This window comes from Coturnix japonica, chromosome Z (assembly GCF_054131305.1).
Source record: "Coturnix japonica strain WE chromosome Z, WE-NBRP24, whole genome shotgun sequence".
In the NCBI taxonomy this organism is placed as follows: Eukaryota; Metazoa; Chordata; class Aves; order Galliformes; family Phasianidae; genus Coturnix; species Coturnix japonica.
In genome coordinates, this window is record NC_140702.1 from 4,356,721 (window position 1) to 4,374,879 (window position 18,159).

At 50.3% G+C, this 18,159-nt stretch overlaps 1 protein-coding gene and 1 long non-coding RNA gene across 4 annotated transcripts; both read left to right on the forward strand.

Annotated features, from left to right (window-relative positions):
- Positions 1-889: 889 nt before the first annotated feature.
- On the forward strand, positions 890-8,026 carry LOC146753611 (uncharacterized). Of its 3 annotated transcripts, none has more exons than XR_014940058.1 (4): positions 890-1,019; positions 5,368-5,506; positions 6,535-6,672; positions 7,737-8,026. It is a non-coding gene; the product is annotated as an uncharacterized LOC146753611 (long non-coding RNA). The 3 variants fall into 3 exon arrangements; XR_014940057.1 differs by lacking the exon at positions 890-1,019 and adding an exon at positions 3,428-3,584; XR_014940056.1 differs by lacking the exon at positions 890-1,019 and having other exon boundaries at positions 5,092-5,506.
- Positions 8,027-9,666: 1,640 nt separating this feature from the next.
- LOC146753612 (uncharacterized) lies at positions 9,667-13,267 on the forward strand. The gene is made up of 2 exons (XM_085528501.1): positions 9,667-10,618; positions 10,819-13,267. Exons 1-2 carry the CDS (start codon positions 9,887-9,889, stop codon positions 12,070-12,072), a joined length of 1,986 nt encoding a protein of 661 aa, XP_085384627.1. The 5' UTR covers positions 9,667-9,886; the 3' UTR covers positions 12,073-13,267.
- Positions 13,268-18,159: the final 4,892 nt, after the last annotated feature.

Here is an 18,159-nt window from a genome sequence, read left to right on the forward strand (position 1 = left end):
AGTAACAGATTTCATTGACCTGGACTTGAGCGAGATCTTTGACATGGCCCTCCACCACATCCTTATCTCTAAACTGGAGGGATGTGGATTTGACAGGTGGACCACCTGGTGGATAAGGGATTGGTTGAAAGGCCACAGACAGAGGGTGGTGATTCATGGTTCGATGTCCAGGTGAAGGCTGATAACAAGTGGTGTCATCCAGGAGTCTGCCTTGGGACCAGTGCTTTTTTACATGGTTATCAGAGACACCAATGATGCAATGGAGTGCACCCTCTGCTGTTTGCTGAGTGGTGGGGCTGATGCAGTGGAAGGAAGGGATGCCATTCAGAGGGAGCTCAACCGAGAGGTTGGCCTAGGTGAATCTAATGAGGTTCAACACAGCAAAGTGCAAGGTTTTGCACTTGGGCTGGAGGAATCCCAGGCATTTCTACAGCCTGGGAGGAGCAGTCCTTAAGAGAAGCCCCGCAGAGAAGGACCTGGGGGTCCTGGTGGATGAAAAACAGAACGTGAGCCATCAGCGTGCTCTTGCAGCTCAGAGAGCAAATGGTCCCCTGGGCTCCATCAGAAGAGGGGATGGCCAGCAGGGACAGGGAGGTGATTGATCTTCATGATCCTTGAGGTCCCTTCCAACCCGGGCCATTCTATGATTCTGTGATTACACTCACTGACAGAAATAACGGCAGCTGTACAGAAGCTGGATATATTTTGGGACAGTTCTTGTAACCAGCTGATTTTAAGACCTTGCCCAAGTCGTGAGTCTTAATTGCATGTCAGAAGAAAGTTGGAAAGTGGTTATTGCTCATTCTTTCTCATTTGCTGATTCTTTCTTTAATGTTCCTTTTCCAAAGGAGATTCTGGTGATGGAAGCAGTTGAAGAAAGAACCAAAGCAGCTCTTGCCAAGAGTGCTTGAAGTCCCTGTGGAGAGAAGCAAAGAACTTGGGCTTCCTCTGGGATGCTCCCCACCATGTCTCAGGAAGGAGACAACTGCTGTTCCACTTTCTGCTCTGTGTGTGGAAAGGTACGTCTGGGTTTCTTCTGCTTGTTTTTTCTTTCTTTTTCTGGCTTTGAAGGAGAAGGGGTGGAGCAAAGGGAGACCCACTGGTCATTTGTTACCTCAAGAACAGGATGGATTTTACATTCACTGTGAAAAACCTGGGCTAGTAGCATGGGCATGTTTCAGGCTGGACTCTTCTTTTGCTGCTTGGTTTCCTTTTGGCTACAGGGAGACAGCTGTCTAAAGGTGTGTTTTCAAACCCACTCTCCAAAACCATGTTTCATTGTTGCAGGTGGTTCAGTGTGCTCTTGCAGTGCAGAAGCTGTAGTTTGCTGTAGAATCTGAATGGTTTCTGTTCCTAGGAGAGGACTGGGAGGAGGTAGTGAGAAGAGAATTCAATGCCTGAGGTGTATCTTAGTGAGAAATGTTGGCATGAGGTGCTGAAAGTCTTGAGCTGTCAAAGGCCAGTGAGGCTCAGACTCCTTAACCTGCTGGAGCAGGGTGGAAGCAAGGAGTGGGCACTGCCGTCCCACAAGCGGCACTTGGTTCTGGTCTGCCAGGTCTGTGCTGGCCTGGATTTCTTCTGAGAAGTTTGTTGGAGCTGCTTGGAGTAGTGAAGGGTGGGGAAGAAGTGCTGCTCAAGAGCTAAGGCTCCACTTGATCATTTTGGATGGATTTAACCATGATATCTGAAGACATAGTTTCCATCAGAATGGTCCCAGCATTGTGCAAGTGTCTCAGCTGAAGCCCCTGAGCAGATGTGTGAGAGCACCCTCCTACTCCAGATGAGCCATAGGAAAGCTGACTGTGCCCAGTAATTACAGCTTCTGCAGATTGAATGTGCTTCCAAGTGTTTTCCTTAGTGATCAATCATGTCCCAGCACTCTGATATTCCATCTCTGTCACAATCTGGAGCATCTCTGCAAACCTTGGTTGCTCATTCCCACCAGAGTTTCTTCCTTTCTCTCTTTAGAATCAGTGTGGTGCAGTTCCCTGTGTTTGTGAGCAGCAGCCAGCAGGCTGCAAGAGATCCAATGGCAGCTTTCAGCACACAGGGGGATGTGATGGGGACAGACTGTCCTTAGTGCCATGCAGAAGGGAGTTTTTACCGTCCTCTCTCAAGAAGTATGAAAGAATAGAGTTTGAATGTTACTTGTGAGCAGGTGCTGTGCTGTAGGGGATGTCAGGTAACCATTCCTATGGGGGTGCGGGAAGGAGCAGTGAAAGTGATGTATTAGTTTGTGTTTTGGCTGTTAAAGAGGAGTTCCATTTCTGGAAGCAAAACTATGGGCTAAGATGGAAAACAGAAGGGAGAAGGCTGATACCTGGATCGTGGGCTGAGCTTTGGTGACTGCAGCCATTTGCAGTAGAAGTTTTGCTGTTTTGCACAGTGGGGTTCAGAATGGGAGCTGATGATGAATGGGAGCTGCTCGAGGGACAGACTTCCATGACCAAGTTCCAGTGCCTCAATGACTTTCTTGTAGCGAGGAACCCCAAACTGAACATAAGACTTGAGGCGCAGCCTCCCCAGTGTTGAGTCCAAGGAGATGATTACCTCTCTGCTCCTGCTGGCCACACTATTTCTTAGACAGGCCAGGATGCCGTTGGCCTTCTTGGCCACCTGGGCACACTGTTGGCTCATGTTCAGCTGAGCATCGACCAACAGCCCCAGGTCCATTTCCTCTGCACAGTGCTGCAGCCACTCAGCCCCAGGCCTATAGCGCTGCATGGGGTTATTGTGGCCAAAGTGCAGGACCTGGCACTTGGCCTGGGTGTACCACATCCCATTCACCTCAGCCCAGTGAGGTTGATCCAGCTTATCTAGATCCCTCTGAAGGGGCCTCCCTTCCCTCAGGCAGATCGACACCAGCTCCCAGTCAAAAGACAAAAAGAGAAGAAAGCAGAAATGAAGAAGGCTTCTCTGAGAGCTGCCCCTGCACCTGCAGAGGTGAGTCCTTGTTATGGACAGACACAGCTCTTGTTGTCAGGGCCTCCATCTGTCAGACATGAATGAGACTGTAAAATCCTGAGGGAAGTGGCGTCCTGTTTCTGCACTTGCTTTTTTTCTTTGCAGTGTTTGAAGTGTTACACAAATGAAGGATAAATCTCTAAAGCAGGTGGTCGGGATGCTGGCATGGTGATGTTACTTAGTAATTAGTGCTATTATTTTGTAGTATATTAATAGTTTGCTAATAAACAAAAAACAAGGGGGGGAGGAAGGCGTTCTGATAACAGAGGATGCTGAGAAGGCAGAAACACTGAATGCCTTCTTTGCTTCTGTCTTTAGTGAAAAGGCTCTCCCTCAGAAATCCCAGACCCTGGAGGTTAATGAGAGAGTCTGGACAATAGGAGATTTCTCTTTAGTCAGGGAAGAGGTGGTCTGTGATTGCCTAGGAAACATTAATGTCCATAAATACATGGGATGGGTGCATGGGGTGCATCCACGGGTGCTGAGAGAACTGGTGGAGGTCATTGCTGAGCCGCTCTCTGTAATCTTTCAGAGGTCTTGGAGAACTGGGGAGGTGCCTGAAGACTGGAGGATGACCAATGTCACTGCAGTCTTCAAAAAGGGCAAGAAGGAAGAGCCAGGTAATTATAGGCCAGTCAGCCTCACCTCTGTCCCAGGGAAGGTGATGGAACAGCTTGTGCTGGATGCCATCTCCAGAGAACTGGGTGATAAGGAGGTTATCAGGAGTACTCAGCATGGGTTCACCAAGGGGAGGTTGTGCTTGACCAACCTGGTGGCCTTTTATGAAGATGTCACTAGCTTGGTGGACGGGGCTAGAGTGGTAGATGTAGTCTACCTTGATTTCAGAAAGGTTTTTGATACTGTCCCCCATGACATCCTTATAACAAAGCTGAGGAAGTATGGGATAGATGAGTGGACAGTGAAGTGGGTCGTGAACTGTCTGACTGGCAGAGTGCAGAGGGTTGTCGTTGGCGGTGCTGAGAGGGGATTTGATCCAGGTTTATAAATACCTGAGGTGTGGGGGCCATAGTAGCACGGCTGGTCTCTTTTCAGTAGTGCGTGGGGACAGGACTAGGGGTAATGGGCTGAAACTTCTGCATAGGAAGTTCCGCACAAATGTGTGCAAGAACCTCTTTACGGTGAGGCTGACGGAGCACTGGAACAGGCTGCCCAGGGAGGTGGTGGAGTCTCCTTCTCTGGAGATATTCAAGACCCGCCTGAACACCTACCTGTGCGACGTGGTGTAGGGAACCTGCCATGGCAGGAGGGTTGGACTCAATGATCTCTAGAGGTCCCTTCCAACCCCTACAATTCTGTGATTCTGTTGGAAGGTGGGAATGCAAGAGAGAATATTGCGAGCAAAAGCTGTGGAGCGAGATAAATGGCATGAGAAAGCAAAGCTGAGAACTAAGGAAAGCTCCAGAAGAGAAAACAAAGTCCAGTAGGGCATATTTAGACACAGGTGAAGCATCCATGAGTGCACTGAGGAGTACTAGGGTGCTCTGGAATGTCTCTTGGGCTCCCTACAGCACACATACTTGCTCTGGGGCATGTCTGGATGTCTGTAGAGCTAATTGTGGGGCCCTGAGAAACCTCTGGGGCACATTAGGGGGCACTGGCTTCCATGTGAGTGTTCCCAGGTTCCCAGAAGTCAACAGGGAAGCCTTTGGAGACCCCTTGGGAAGACTCAGTGGGGCCCTAGAGTGATGTAGCAGCTTGTGTTGGTTGCATCTGCTTGGCAGGGAAGCGATTTCCCTGGTGGGAGCTGACTGACTGGGAGGTGATTCCCTTGGTTTAATTAATTTAATTACCTGGATTATAATTAAATAACACTGTTCAGCGTTCATTAAAGATTTCTTTTTTTTCCAAAGTACTTCAGTTGTGCAGCTGTAGCAGCTTTGCTAAGATATATCGAGTTTATTCAAAATTCCAGTGATGCTCCTAAAGCACTTGAAGTGCATTTGAGGGGGGGAGTGACAAAACAGCTCTGAGAGACACATCATCAGATCAGAACATTGGAACGGTAACTAATAGCAGAGATTCTGATAAGAATATTGAAGTTTTCAAATTACCTTTTCTTAAAGTTGTATTTCACCAAGTTTCATCAATGTGCACACTGAAGAGCTGACTTGTTATCTTTCTTTTTATAAAAAATCATGTGTTACAATTGAGAGCAGAAGTTATAGGATGGAACATTCTCCAAGTAAAGTGCAAAAGAACAGACTCAGTGTTCTGTACAGCGTGGGCAGATCTTGAATTATTCCAGCAGTTAACTCCTGAATTTTTTTTCAGACTCTCAGTGGAGTTTTATACAGCGAGACTGTAGGGATCATTGCTTAGATTTCCTTCAAGTACCTATGGAATACCTGTACATTCTCTTAATTGAAACACTGTCTTTAACAGAATGAAATTTGAGAAATGAAATGTAATAACTCCAATGTGAGTGTATCATCTCACCAGTGGCCTGCTAAAAGCTGTGGAACAGATGCTGTGTCAGATCGTACTCAGAGAGTGGAAAATCTTCATCAAGCTCCCTTAACAGGTAGGTTGTTGCTGTTCCAAAGAAAGCAACTGCAAATTTTCATGCCAAAGCCCAAATCCAGCTATGTGGGAAACACACGGCCCCCATTACAGGGATGTGCTGCAAGTTTCAAAACCAGCCATAATATTGCACAAGAGAGATTTGGGTCTGGCTTTGCTAAATAGGAAGGTCAGTGCGGCTGTAAGATCTGATTGGTGAGGAAAGAACCCACTGCCTCCTAACCTGTTGCCTGCCAGAATCCAAGCTTGAGATGCTAGATGCCTTGGTTTGAAGGATAGTGGAGTAACGTGAGAGGGTCACGTTTTGCCATGTTGCTCCTCATAGAGGATCCTCCTTGGAGAAGGAGGAGTCATGCTTAATTGAATGGAGGTAGGACTGGGAATTGATTTCTCAGCAGCTGGAGATAAGACTTTCTGCAGTGCTTTTCTCTTTGGTAGAATCAGTTGCCTATAGACAAGTTGCTGTCTGCTTCTGTTCTGAAGCACTAATGGACCAAAGCATTGGGCTGCTCTGACAAAACATGCCTCAAACTGCTAGACACGAGCTGGACTGTAAATCCATAGTATGCTTTCTGTCACTTGGTCTCTTTAGTTGCTGACTCTATCTCTGGGGTCTTACTGACAGGCAGGACTGTGTTCAGGATGGCTTTTTGGTGCACACGCTGCAGACAGAGGCTGCACGGGCTGCTGCCTCTTCACACGGTGCCACTTCTGCACTGAAGGCATTTGCTGTTGGTCAGTTTGTTCACCTGACAGTGTCATCTAGCAGGTGCCCACAAATACTGTTGCCTTCAGTGTGTCGTATAATGCTTGATGAGATGTACTCCACTTCAGGAGGATGGCACTCGGTGGTTTGTAGGTGCAGTCAATGCCACGCCATTCCTAGTTCTACCTGAGTTGTGCACCATGTGCCCAGAACCAACCCAGTTATTCCGGTTGCATATAAAGCCCTGAAAAGCCATCAGTCACCAGTTTATTTGTTCTGCCCCAACATCTGTGCAGCCATTTAAAAATCCTTTTCTTTTGCAGGTCCCTTGCAGCCCGTCCTGGCAGCCTGCAGTAACGAGTCCTTTTTCCATCGCTGTGCCACCTTGCTTTGTTACTGCAGGCTGGACATTCAAAATACAGAGAAGCTCCTGTTGTACTGCAACACCTCTCTGATATAAGGTAATCCCTTCTTGCCATTATTCTGTTGGTTCTTGTAGAGATCAGTACACATGGGAACTTTTCTCTTTGTCCTTTGTGAAAAGCTCTGCTTTGCTGTTTGCTTGCTCCAGTGCAGACAATGCTGGACGTTCTTTGCTGGCAGTTACCTGTCTGTGACAAACATTTTCCTTGGTAAAGACCTCGGGACACTTAATGCTGCATGTGACAATGGACACCGGCCAACCTGACATTTTCCAGATAGATAACGAGTTACAGCCATGAGGCAGTCCAGGCTTTGGGGGGATTGTTAACCTTTAGAAAAGAGGTTTCCATTGCAGCCAATCCATCACCAGAATGCAACAGGGATCTTTACTGCGTCAGTGGAAGAGTGCTGCTGGCTTTCATGGGGGCGTTACTTAATGGGATTGTTTGGTTTCCCAAAGCAGACATACGAGCTCAGCCATTGTTTCCCTTATAGTTCCTTATTTCCAGAGCTCTGGGATTTGTTGGGATTTCTTAGGAACAAATCTGAACTCTGGGAAAGTGGTGTTTTCTTGTGAAATACCTTGGTTTGAATCACAGCTCTCATTGGAAGTAAACTAAAGTTAGCTCAGAAATCCAGATTGTTTGAAATAAAGAGGATCCTACAGCCAGTGCCGTGAATCTTTTTAACTGGGCTCTGAAAAACTCCTGGAAGTGAATTCTTTCTTGTTATCACTGGCTTTGTAGCAGCCGTTTTTACATTTGCCTCAATATCATTCTGGGTTTTCTGAGTGTGTCCCGTTCCTGAAATCTCACTTCTCCTTGGGGAAATCCCCTCACAACCTTTCCTGCAGATTCCACTATACAATGTCTCAATAGCACTTAGTCAAGTGAAAGTGCAGTACCTGATGATTTTTGCCAAGATTTTTCTGTCTGTACCTTGGGAACTTTCTGCCGGGAGAAAGAATTACACCAAACTCCTGAAGTAATGCAAGTTTTTCCTCATAAAATAAGCCATTTTCTGTAAATTCTTTCCTGTGTTGCTGTAACTCTCCAATTTTCAGTGATCACATGTCAACTGTTTTATGCAAAATCTTTTTCAGGAGCAATAAGGAGATGAATTGTTTCAGCTCCATGAACCGACTGCAGATCTGCAGAAGACGTCAGACCCAGTGAATTCTTCCATCTGTTCCAACCTGAGTTCCATCGTGTTTATAAATCTGGGAGCAGAGCAGAGTGGCACTCGTGCTGCCCCTGCAGACACAGCTCACTAGCAGCATCTGCCAAACACTGCCAACATCACTGCCCAAACTGCTGCACCACAGGTGGAGGTTACTGCCAGATATACATTGTTCGGAACACCAGAGCCAATACAAAACTTATTTTAATGTGAGTTTGGAATTTATTTCCCAATCAATCCCCATCTGGCCTCTAAGTTAAGATGGGGGAGGTGCCATCCCCAGCCCTGCACAGCAGCCTCCACAGCTCACACGGTGATCACCCATCCGCTGCACATGGTGTCGAGTGACGTCAGTGTTCATTCCCAGAACATAGTGCTTTTTAAAGTGCAATATGCAGGAAATCCTGGTTAGGAGAAGCATCCAGAAGGTCAGAGAATGGTCCGAGTGGAACAGTTCAGATGTTTGCTCTATGATCTCTTGTCTTCAAGCTTCTTCTAGGAAGGCTGTAGCATTACGAACAGAAATACATTACCCTTTGATTACACTTTGCATGCCACATGCACTCTGTTAAGTTTTAACATATCAAGCACTAAGTGTTGTTGCAGTGCCATTTGCAATGCTTGTTGCACTTGTGAGTTTAATTCTTCAAAAGCATGTCTAGTCCAATTTGACAACATGTGGACTTGCCAGGTGGTGTTTTCAAAGATGACTTTATGTTTTGCCAGGACAATTTATAGAGCAAATATGTTCTCTAATATCGTAGAGATTCTCGGTCCAGCAGTCAGCTCTGAACTGAGCTGAACACTCGATTTGGGCAGCACTATCACTATACCACGCTACAACTCTGAACATTGCTCCAAGGCTAAATACAAATAGAATTTTCCATTTGAGCATCTCCAAGGCAATCCAAATGGTTCAGGATAAAGACTGATTTGGCCAGTTCAGGTATTGATATAGTCTATAGAAATTTCAGAGAACAGAGTGCGTAGGGCACCCCACCATATAAATTACAAGAGGGTGACCCCAGCACATTCACATCTCTTATCAAAACTTAGACACTTTCCAACAACCGTGTTCCCAATGGGCCTCCTGGACTGGTGTTACAATCAATGACTCCATGACACTACATCACGTTGCAAAGGGCTTTATGATGGGTTTCTTCTGTGACCACATCTAACTGATAGCAGATAGGTCCCTTGATTCAAATCCCAGTTTGTTAGGAAGTTGGAGATACCATGGATAGTTACACGTCAGTCATCATCAGGTGGATAAAAGCAAGGAATGAAGGTGTCAAAAGGAATGGTACCACAGTGCAGGGAGTGCTGGTGAGCCAGGACGACCTGTACAAACTGTGTTAACCCCAGTGTGAAGTTGAACCGTTCTCAGGACTGACATCACCACCCACAGCCACCCAGAGATAATATTGTTAAGAAGCACGCAGGCCAAGCTCTGGGAAGCAATTACGGCAAAGCCAGCTGCCAAGGGTTAATGCTTATCAAGTGATTCCAGTGAAAGATCGGAGTCTGGATTGGTTGGGGAGGGAAGGATTTGTTGTTGTTGTTGTTTGTTTCCTTTCATCTTTGTGTGTGTTTCCATCTGTTTGGTTTTTAAATACTCCTTAGTTTCTTTAAAAAATAATTAAAACAATTCCAAATAAGCATGGCACCATTGAACTTATAACTCCAGATGAGCTTGATAATACTGACAAATTCCGCCGCAAAAACACATCTACCTCTCACACGTGGAATCTATGAGCAGAATCTAGCACAGAAGGCCACTGCCCCGCCCTCCATTATGAGCTGGGCCAGAAGGCCTCACTGTCCAATAGCTGAAGGCCACTGCCCCGCCCTCCACTATGAGCTGGGCCAGCACACAGCACAGAAGGTGCTGGCGCAGCACCCCCAAGGCATTCACTGTCTGCACACCCTTGCGACAGGGACGAGAGGCAGTGGGCGCTACGGGGTCAGGGGCAGCTGTCCTTGCAGACCCCACGAGTGAGAGCAGAGCGATTGTTGGTGGCCTTTGGCCAGAGCTTTTGGAGGCCGAAGGTCTCTTCAGCTTCAGATCTTGCCATGGCCGTGCTGCGAGGCAGTGCGGGACGGGGACAAGGCAAGTGCAGCCGGCCCTCTCCCCGCCGGGGCCCGGCACAGCCCGCAGCCTGCGCTGCGCAGCAGGAGGAGAAGAGCTGGGAGCTGGAGGTGCTGCAGGCCCAGCTGGAGGGCGAGCGGCTCCACTGCCAGGAGCTGCAGCGCCGCTGGGCTGCCGAGAGATGTGAGCTGCAGGAGGCGGCAGAGCGGGAGCGGCAGCTGCTGGCCGACCAACTGCATTGTGCCTGGGAGAAGCAGCAGGCCCAGGAAGAGCAGCAGCTGAAGGAGTGGGAGCAGCGGCAGCGGGCGACGGTGACCCGGCAGCTGCTGCGCTGGAAGGAGGCCGAGCTGCGCGCCACAAAGGAGCTGCTGCAGCGGGAGTGCGATGCAGCCCTGCGCCAGGCTCGGGAGCTGCAGCAGCAGCTGGCCAAGGTGCTGAGGAACCCCCCCAGCTGCAGCGAGGCGGCCCATGCCCAGCTGCAGGACGTCCTCAGCAAGCTGCGCTGGGAGACGGATGGGGAGCAGCCCGCCTGCATCCGCCACCTCCAGCAGCAGCTGGAGCTGGAGAGGAGGCTCTTCAACCAGTACGTCGTGGGCAGCTTGGAAGACGAGCTCCGCAACGGAATGTCCTGCTCCCAGGACGGAGAAGGAGCTCTGCGCCGCCACTGTGCAGAGCAGGGCTCCAGTCGACCGGCCATGAAGGACGCTCACGTCCAGGTGAGATGACACAGTGAGAGAGTGGGGATTGTTCAGCCTGGGGAGGGAGGGGAGGCTCCGCAGACACCACTGGAGGCACCTCTGGGCAACGTGAGCTAATGGAAGCTGTCCCTGCCCTTGGCATGGGCTTGGAACGGGAGAGTCTTGAAGGCCCCTTCCTACACAGACCATTCTGTTATGGTATGATTTTCTGGTTCTAGGTGCCAGAGACAGCCAAGGAAGACCTGGGGCTCCCTGGAAGCCGGCCCTCACCCCGCCGGGGCCCGGCACAGCCCCCTGCCTGCCCTGCGCAGTGGGAGGAGAAGAGGCAGGAGCTGAAGGCACTGCAGGCCCAGCTGGAGGGTGAGCGGCTCCGCTCCCAGGAGCTGCAGCGCCGCTGCGCTGCTGAGAGACGTGAGCGGCAGGAGGCGGCAGAGCGGGAGCGGCAGCTGCTGGCCGACAAACTGCGCTCCAAGTGGGAGCGGGTGCGGGTGTCAAAGCTGCAGCGCCTGCGGGAGCAGAGCCTGAGGCAGTGGGAAGCAGAGATTCGCCAACTGCTGCGGGAGAAGGAGGCCCAGCTGCGCCAGATGACGGAGCTGCTGCAGAAGCGGCGCAACGACACCATCCGCCACGCATGGCATCTGCAGCGGCAGCTGGCGGAGGCGCTGCTGAGGAGCGGCAGCAGCAGAGCGGACCGCAGAATGCAGCAGCAAGTCCAGCGGCAGCTCTGCTGGAAGTCCCGTGGAGAGCAGGCCGTGGAGAGCAAGCGCCTCCAGTGTGAGCTGCAGGAGCAGAGAAGGCGCTTCCTGCACTACATCCTGGAGCACGTGGAGGGGCAGCCACCCGCCTCCTGCAGCGGGGCCAGGGCCTGCCGTCGGGCTGTAGCAGAGGTGGGTGTTCAGGCTGCAGAGCAACAAGAGGCCCTGAGCAACCTGGAGAGGCAGTGCCAGGCCCTGAAGGCCCACAACCACCCTGAAGGCCCAGAAGCGTGCCAGAAGCTGCAGAGTGTCCAGCAGGCTGACGTCAAACTTGGAGCACTCGGCAAGGGTCTGGAGGAAAACTGCACACAGCTCCAGGAGATGGGGACAAAGCTGAGGCCGCACGGAAATCCCAAACGGGAATGCTCCAACCCCCAGGAAAAGCTGGGGGAGCCGAACGTTTGGACAGCGGCAGTCTGCATCATGCATTGTCGCAGACCATCACCACCAATACGAAGATTCATAGCTCGTCACAGCTACAATCCTTTTGAGGGCCCGAATGAGGACCCAGAAAACGAGCTTCCACTGACAGCTGGACAATACATTTACATCTGTGGAGACATGGATGAGGATGGCTGGTTTCTGGGAGAGCTGACAGACGGCACAAGAGGACTGGTTCCTTCCAATCTGGTGGAAGAAGTTTCAGATGATGAGCTGGATACCACCGTGCCTCCAGGGCTTCGTGATCTCCTGCTGGATACCGATGATGAAGAGTGACCAGGCAGCAGGAGAGGGGCAGAAAGTGATGGTCACCATCCAGAAATCTGTGCCTGTGTGTTGGCTTAGCCTGGGGGACACCGAAATTCCTCTCCATAAGACATCAACATCTTATCAAGATTCCACCTTTCTGGATGAAGGCTACCTCCTGCTCCACTTGATGTTCAAGTGGAGTGTGGTCCATCAGCAGCAAGACCTTAAAAATTCATCCCTTGTATGACTGAGGATTTATTTCATTGGACTGGATTAAAAAAAAAAAAAACCAAAAAAATTCACAAAATACACCAAAACAACAACAACAAATATTATATATTATATAATATATATATAGTATATAATTATGTACTATATACTATATATTATGTGTAATATATAATATATATTATATATATTATAATATTCTAAAAAAAATAAAAACAACCAAACCCAAAAAGTGTGTCCAGTCTTCTTGGTTTTTGGCAGTCCGCTTTTGTAAAGGTACAAGGAAAGGAGGAGGCTGAGGAAAGCCTCCAAAGTCTTTCTCAAGCGCTCTACCTTCAAGTATTAAAATCGAGAGAGAAAGGAATCATCACTGCTTGCCTCTGTTCTTTGAGACACCTGAAGTACCTTGGAAGGCCACACTGCCTGAGCCCTACAGACAGTCTGTCCCAAAGCAGCTGTTTGATCATTTCCATTGGTTGACAATGCATAGCGCTTGCATTGTCTGCAGGCACAGACTCAGATGCACAACCACATCCTTAACTGTAGGTCCGTACATCCTTTATGTACATGCTCATGCTCCCCCTTGACATTTTCTCTCTGAGTGTGAGTGTCAGAAGACATTAATGTGCTCTGGACTCTGTGGGAAGAGGGTGTGCAAGGACGCGGTGGTAAGTGTGTGTGGCTGTCAGGTGAGTTCCCGGACGATTGGAGGAAGGGTCACGTCACTTCCATTTACAGGAAGGGGAGCAGGGAGGACCCAGGTAACTACAGGCCGGTGAGTCTCACCTCCGTGCCTGGGAAGATTATGGAACAGATCCTCCTGGACAACAGGCTCGATCACATAAAGAACGAGCACGTAATCCTAGACAGCCAGCACAGCTTCACCAGGGGAAGGTCATGCTTAACTAATCTTGTGGCCTTCTATGATGGAGTGATGGCGTTGGTGGACGAAGGGAAGGCGACCGATGTCATTTACCTGGACCTGAGCAAGGCCTTTGACATGGTCCTCCATCTCATCCTCATCTCCAAATTGGAGGGAAGTGGAATTGATGGGTGGACAACTAGATGGATAAGCAATTGGTTGAAAGGGCGCAGACAGAGGGTGGTGGTCAATGGCTCTATGTCCAGGTGGAGGCTGGTAACGAGCGGTGTCCCTCAAGGGTCTGTCTTGGGACCGGTGCTCTTTAACATCTTCATTTATGACATCGATGAGGGAATGGAGTGCACCCTCAGCAAGTTTGCTGATGACACCAAGCTGAGTGGTGCAGTCGATTCGGTGGAGGGAACGGATGCCATTCAGAGGAACCTTGACAGGCTGGAAAGCTGGGCTCGGGTGAACCTAATGAGGTTCAACACGGAAAAGTGCAAGGTTTTGCACTTGGGCCGGAAGAACCCCAGGCACCTGTACAGGCTGGGAGGAGTTGTCCTTGAGAGCAGCTCGGCTGAAAAAGACCTAGGGGTCCTGATAGATGAGAAACTTAACATGAGCCAGCAGTGTGCTCTGGCAGCCCAGAAAGCAAATGGGATCTCCACCCATCCAGGAGAGGGGTGGTCGGCAGGTAAAGGGAGTTGATTGTCCCTCTCTACTCTGCTCTTGTGAGGCCCCATCTGGAGTACTGTGTCCAGGTGTGGAGCCCTCAGTACAAGAATGACATGGAGATTTTGGAATGGGTCCAGAGGAGGGCCACGAAGATGATCAGGGGGCTGGAGCACCTCCCCTATGAGGACAGGCTGAGGGAGTTGGGTTTGTTCAGCCTGGAGAAGAGAAGGTTGCGGGGTGACCTCATTGCAGCCTTTCAATACCTGAAGGGAACTTACTCCTAGGAGGGGAGTAAACTCTTTGAAAGGGCTGATAATAGCAGGACTAGGGGAAATGGTTTTAAGTTAAAAGAGGGAAGATTTAGGTTGGATGTTAGGAGGAAGTTCTTCACTAGGAGAGTGGTTAGGCCCTGGAACAGGCTGCCCAGGGAGGTTGTGGATGCCCCGTCCTTGGAGGTGTTAAAGACCAGGTTGGACGGGGCCCTGGGCAACCTGATCTAGTAAAGGTGTATGTTTGGTGGCCCTGCTAGGCAGGGGGGTTGGAACTACATGATCCTTGAGGTCCCTTCCAACCCGGGTCATTCTGTGATTCTGTGATTCCGTGTGTGTGTGTGTGTGTGTGTGTGTGTGCAGGGATGGGGTGGTGTCCATTGTCACGAGCACAGAGGTGTGCAAAGCGGTGGGCGATTGCTCCGTTGAAGCAAGAAGCAAGCGTGCCAGTGCTCCAGTTGTAAGGAAGTGCATTGCTGGAACAGGGCAGAGCTGAGCCTGCAACTGCAGCCTCCTTTGCACAGCCCAGCTGTCAGAGGGTGAGACAGTTGTGCTTCCTGAGCAGCTCAGGGACGTTGTGGCCAGAAGCAGCCGAGTCCAAAGTTCCTGGTGTGAAGTGCTCCGAACATCGGGCTCTCTGGGCGAGCTCCCGGCTGACAGCACTGCTCCCCTCTGCCCTCGCCTGGGCCTGCTGGGAGCTGCAGGAACTACCACTCCCAGGATGCTGTGCGGCAGCCCCGGGCGCCGCCATGACAGTGGTGTGTGCAGTGCTGTGCAGGGCTGGGCCTGTGGGCTCAGGGCACCGGGTGCTCCTTCCCTGAGGCTGCCAGGAGGTAAGGCACCGTGAGGGTGGTTTGGGGGAGAGCAAAAGACGTAGAGAGGACGTAGGTGGGACATGGAGGTGAGATAGATGGGGCATGAACTGGATCTAGAGAGAGGGGTGAGAAGGCAAGGTGGATATCCGACAGGTGGGGACAGGGGCCTGTACAGGTCAAGGGCCAAGTCCAGCTCTGCAAGCACAGCAACATGTCGGGGACGCCGGGCTGCGGCTGGGGATGGAGCAGAGCAAGATGGAGAAAGGGGGGAACATTCAGGGAGCGAAGAAATCTCCAAGTGGGGCTTTCTCCATAGCTCAGCCTGCAGCGCAGCCACACGACCTAGGCAGGCCTCAGACTCTGCTCCTGCTGCTGGGTGCTGCAGGGTGCAGCCTGGCTCAGTCCTCTCTGCACCTGGGGACTGATGGCTGTGTCTGGGATGGCAGTGAGCCTCCTCCACTCCAGGCTGAGCCACTCAGCTCTCCCTTAATTAGAATTGCCATCCATCCCCCTTTCTCATCCCTCCATTCCCACGCAGAACTGACTGAGGAGGGGAGGGATGGGTCCAATGGTGGTGGCAGATCTGGGACACTGCCCTTTCTGCTGCCCTGAAGCCACATTGCCCTGAAGGTGGGCCTGGGGGCCTGGGGAGGTGGGCTTTGGAACTGAAGGAACGGCCGCAGGCAGGCAGGCAGAAATATGGCAAAGACATTTAATCATGGAACGTAGCAAACAGTCAAGAAATGACAGTATTCCCACCCAACCATTTCCCACCCTAACAATCCTTTCTGATCCCACCCCCTCCAACTCCCACCCCCAATCAACTTCCCTCCCTCCCTCCCTCTGCCCAAAACCTCCCTCCCAGCCCCCTGTTGTAATCCCAGAAGAATGGCAGCAGCCATGGATCAAGAGAAGGACTTGACAGAGCAGCAGCTGTGGAGCAGGAGAAAGAGCAAACCGTGTTGGTGGTGGATGCGACAGGCAGTGCCAGCAGGGCGTCCCCTGCTTCAAAGTGCACCTTTCCTCTCTCACCCACCACACATTCTCTCCTGCATTCAGGCTCTGAACGATTTCTTCCCATTGGACTCCATATCCGCATGGCCAGTGCATGATACAGAGCCCAAGTGGAACACCTGCTTGGAAAATGAAATCAACTCTCCCATTCAGTTCTATGAGCGTGCGCCTTCCTCTCAAGAGATGAGTGGTCCTATTGGAAAAATCCCTGTTAGCTGGGTGGAAGAGTAAGATGTAATCACCATTCTGTGATACGGGGTCATCCCTTTGCCTGAGATTCCTTTCCAGGTTTTGCCTTTGCAAATTAAGAAAAGGCTTTAAATTAAGATAGGCTAATAGCATCATAACCGAGCATTACTAATACATTCAATGATTAATCCCGCAGATTCCAGCACCATTGGTACCATTAGAACCTATTGGATTCACATCCAATCTATTAACAGTAAGAAGCACACGATAACCTGGATAATGCCTAATAACTCTGGTTCCTGAGACAGTAGTTTGCAAACCTGAAGGCAAAAGGTCAGCGCGCTAGGACAAACAGCCAGACAGCAATATGGTTAAATACGGCGGCATCCATCGACTGCCCGAAAAGCCATGCTTTTATAGCAGACAGACGAGGGCGTTTATAAACCATACACACCAATTGGAGGAAAGCTACTGCAATAACAGTTCCTGGTCAAAGACCTACTTTGAAAGCCTGGAGCTACTCATTCTTTTCCTAGAGGTGTCCTTGGTTCTCATGCTGTTTCTCCTGCTCCCTCCACAGCTGCTGCTCTATGAAGCCCTTCTCTTGCAGAGTGTCCAGCAGGCTGACGTCAAACTTGGAGCACTCGGCAAGCGTCTGGAGGAAAACTGCACATAGCTCCAGGAGATGGGGACAAAGCTGAGGCCGCACGGAAATCCCAAACGGGAATGCTCCAACCCCCAGGAAAAGCTGGGGGAGCCGAACGTTTGGACAGCGGCAGTCTGCATCATGCATTGTCGCAGACCATCACCACCAATACGAAGATTCATAGCTCGTCACAGCTACAATCCTTTTGAGGGCCCGAATGAGGACCCAGAAAACGAGCTTCCACTGACAGCTGGACAATACGTTTACATCTGTGGAGACATGGATGAGGATGGCTGGTTTCTGGGAGAGCTGACAGACGGCACAAGAGGACTGGTTCCTTCCAATCTGGTGGAAGAAGTTTCAGATGATGAGCTGGATACCACCGTGCCTCCAGGGCTTTGTGATCTCCTGCTGGATACCGATGACGAAGAGAGACCAGGCAGCAGGAGAGGGGCAGAAAGTGATGGTGATGAAGCGTGCCAGAAGCTTCAGAGCAACTTGGAGCACTCGGCAAGCGTCTGGGTAGAAACTTCACACAGCTCCAGGAGATGGGGACAAAGCTGAGGCCACACCGAAATCCCAAACGGGAATGCTCCAACCCCCAGGAAAAGCTGGGGGAGCCGAACGTTTGGACAGTGGCAGTCTGCATATATATATACATATACTATATGTATAAGTATACTATATACATAATACTATATATTATGTACTATATAAAATAATATAAATGATATATATATATGCGAAGTTTCGGATGATGGCGTGGATACCACCGTGCCTCCAGGGCTTCGTGATCTCCTGCTGGATACCGATGACGAAGAGTGACCAGGCTGCAAAAAAGACATTTCTTCATAGTTCCAATTAATGTCTTATGTTTTGTTCAGACTCACTAAATGATGCATTTCAGGGTACATCACATGGGAATATAAGAAGACTATTCAGAGCAGGAGCTGCAGAGCAAGATGAACGGCATGAGAAGGTAACGCCGGGAACCAAGGACACAGCTTTTGTGTCACTCAGCCACCTGTGGCAGAGGACAGGATATCTGTAGGTATGGGAAATCATCCCATCACTTAGTGCCTTACAAGGAGCTGAGAAGCTTTTCTTGCTCAAGTCCTGCTTCCAAGCTTAACCACCTACAATGAAGTAGTTGTCAGTTTTCTGGTGTCCTTCAATTCCGTGTCCGCATTTTCCCAAAAGCAAAAGAATTTGGAGGTAACCAGCTGCAGTGAAGTGAGCGATTTCAGTGCCTATTTCTGATGGTGGCAATGAGTTCAGAGGTCACACTTAACTGACGGTGCCTGTTTCCATTCTGACAAAGGCTGTAGTTGCAGCTGACTTCCCGAGGCTGCCATACGTGGTGGTGACGCAGCCTTGGGCTTGTGCGTTTGCATGACTCCCACCTTTCCTTTC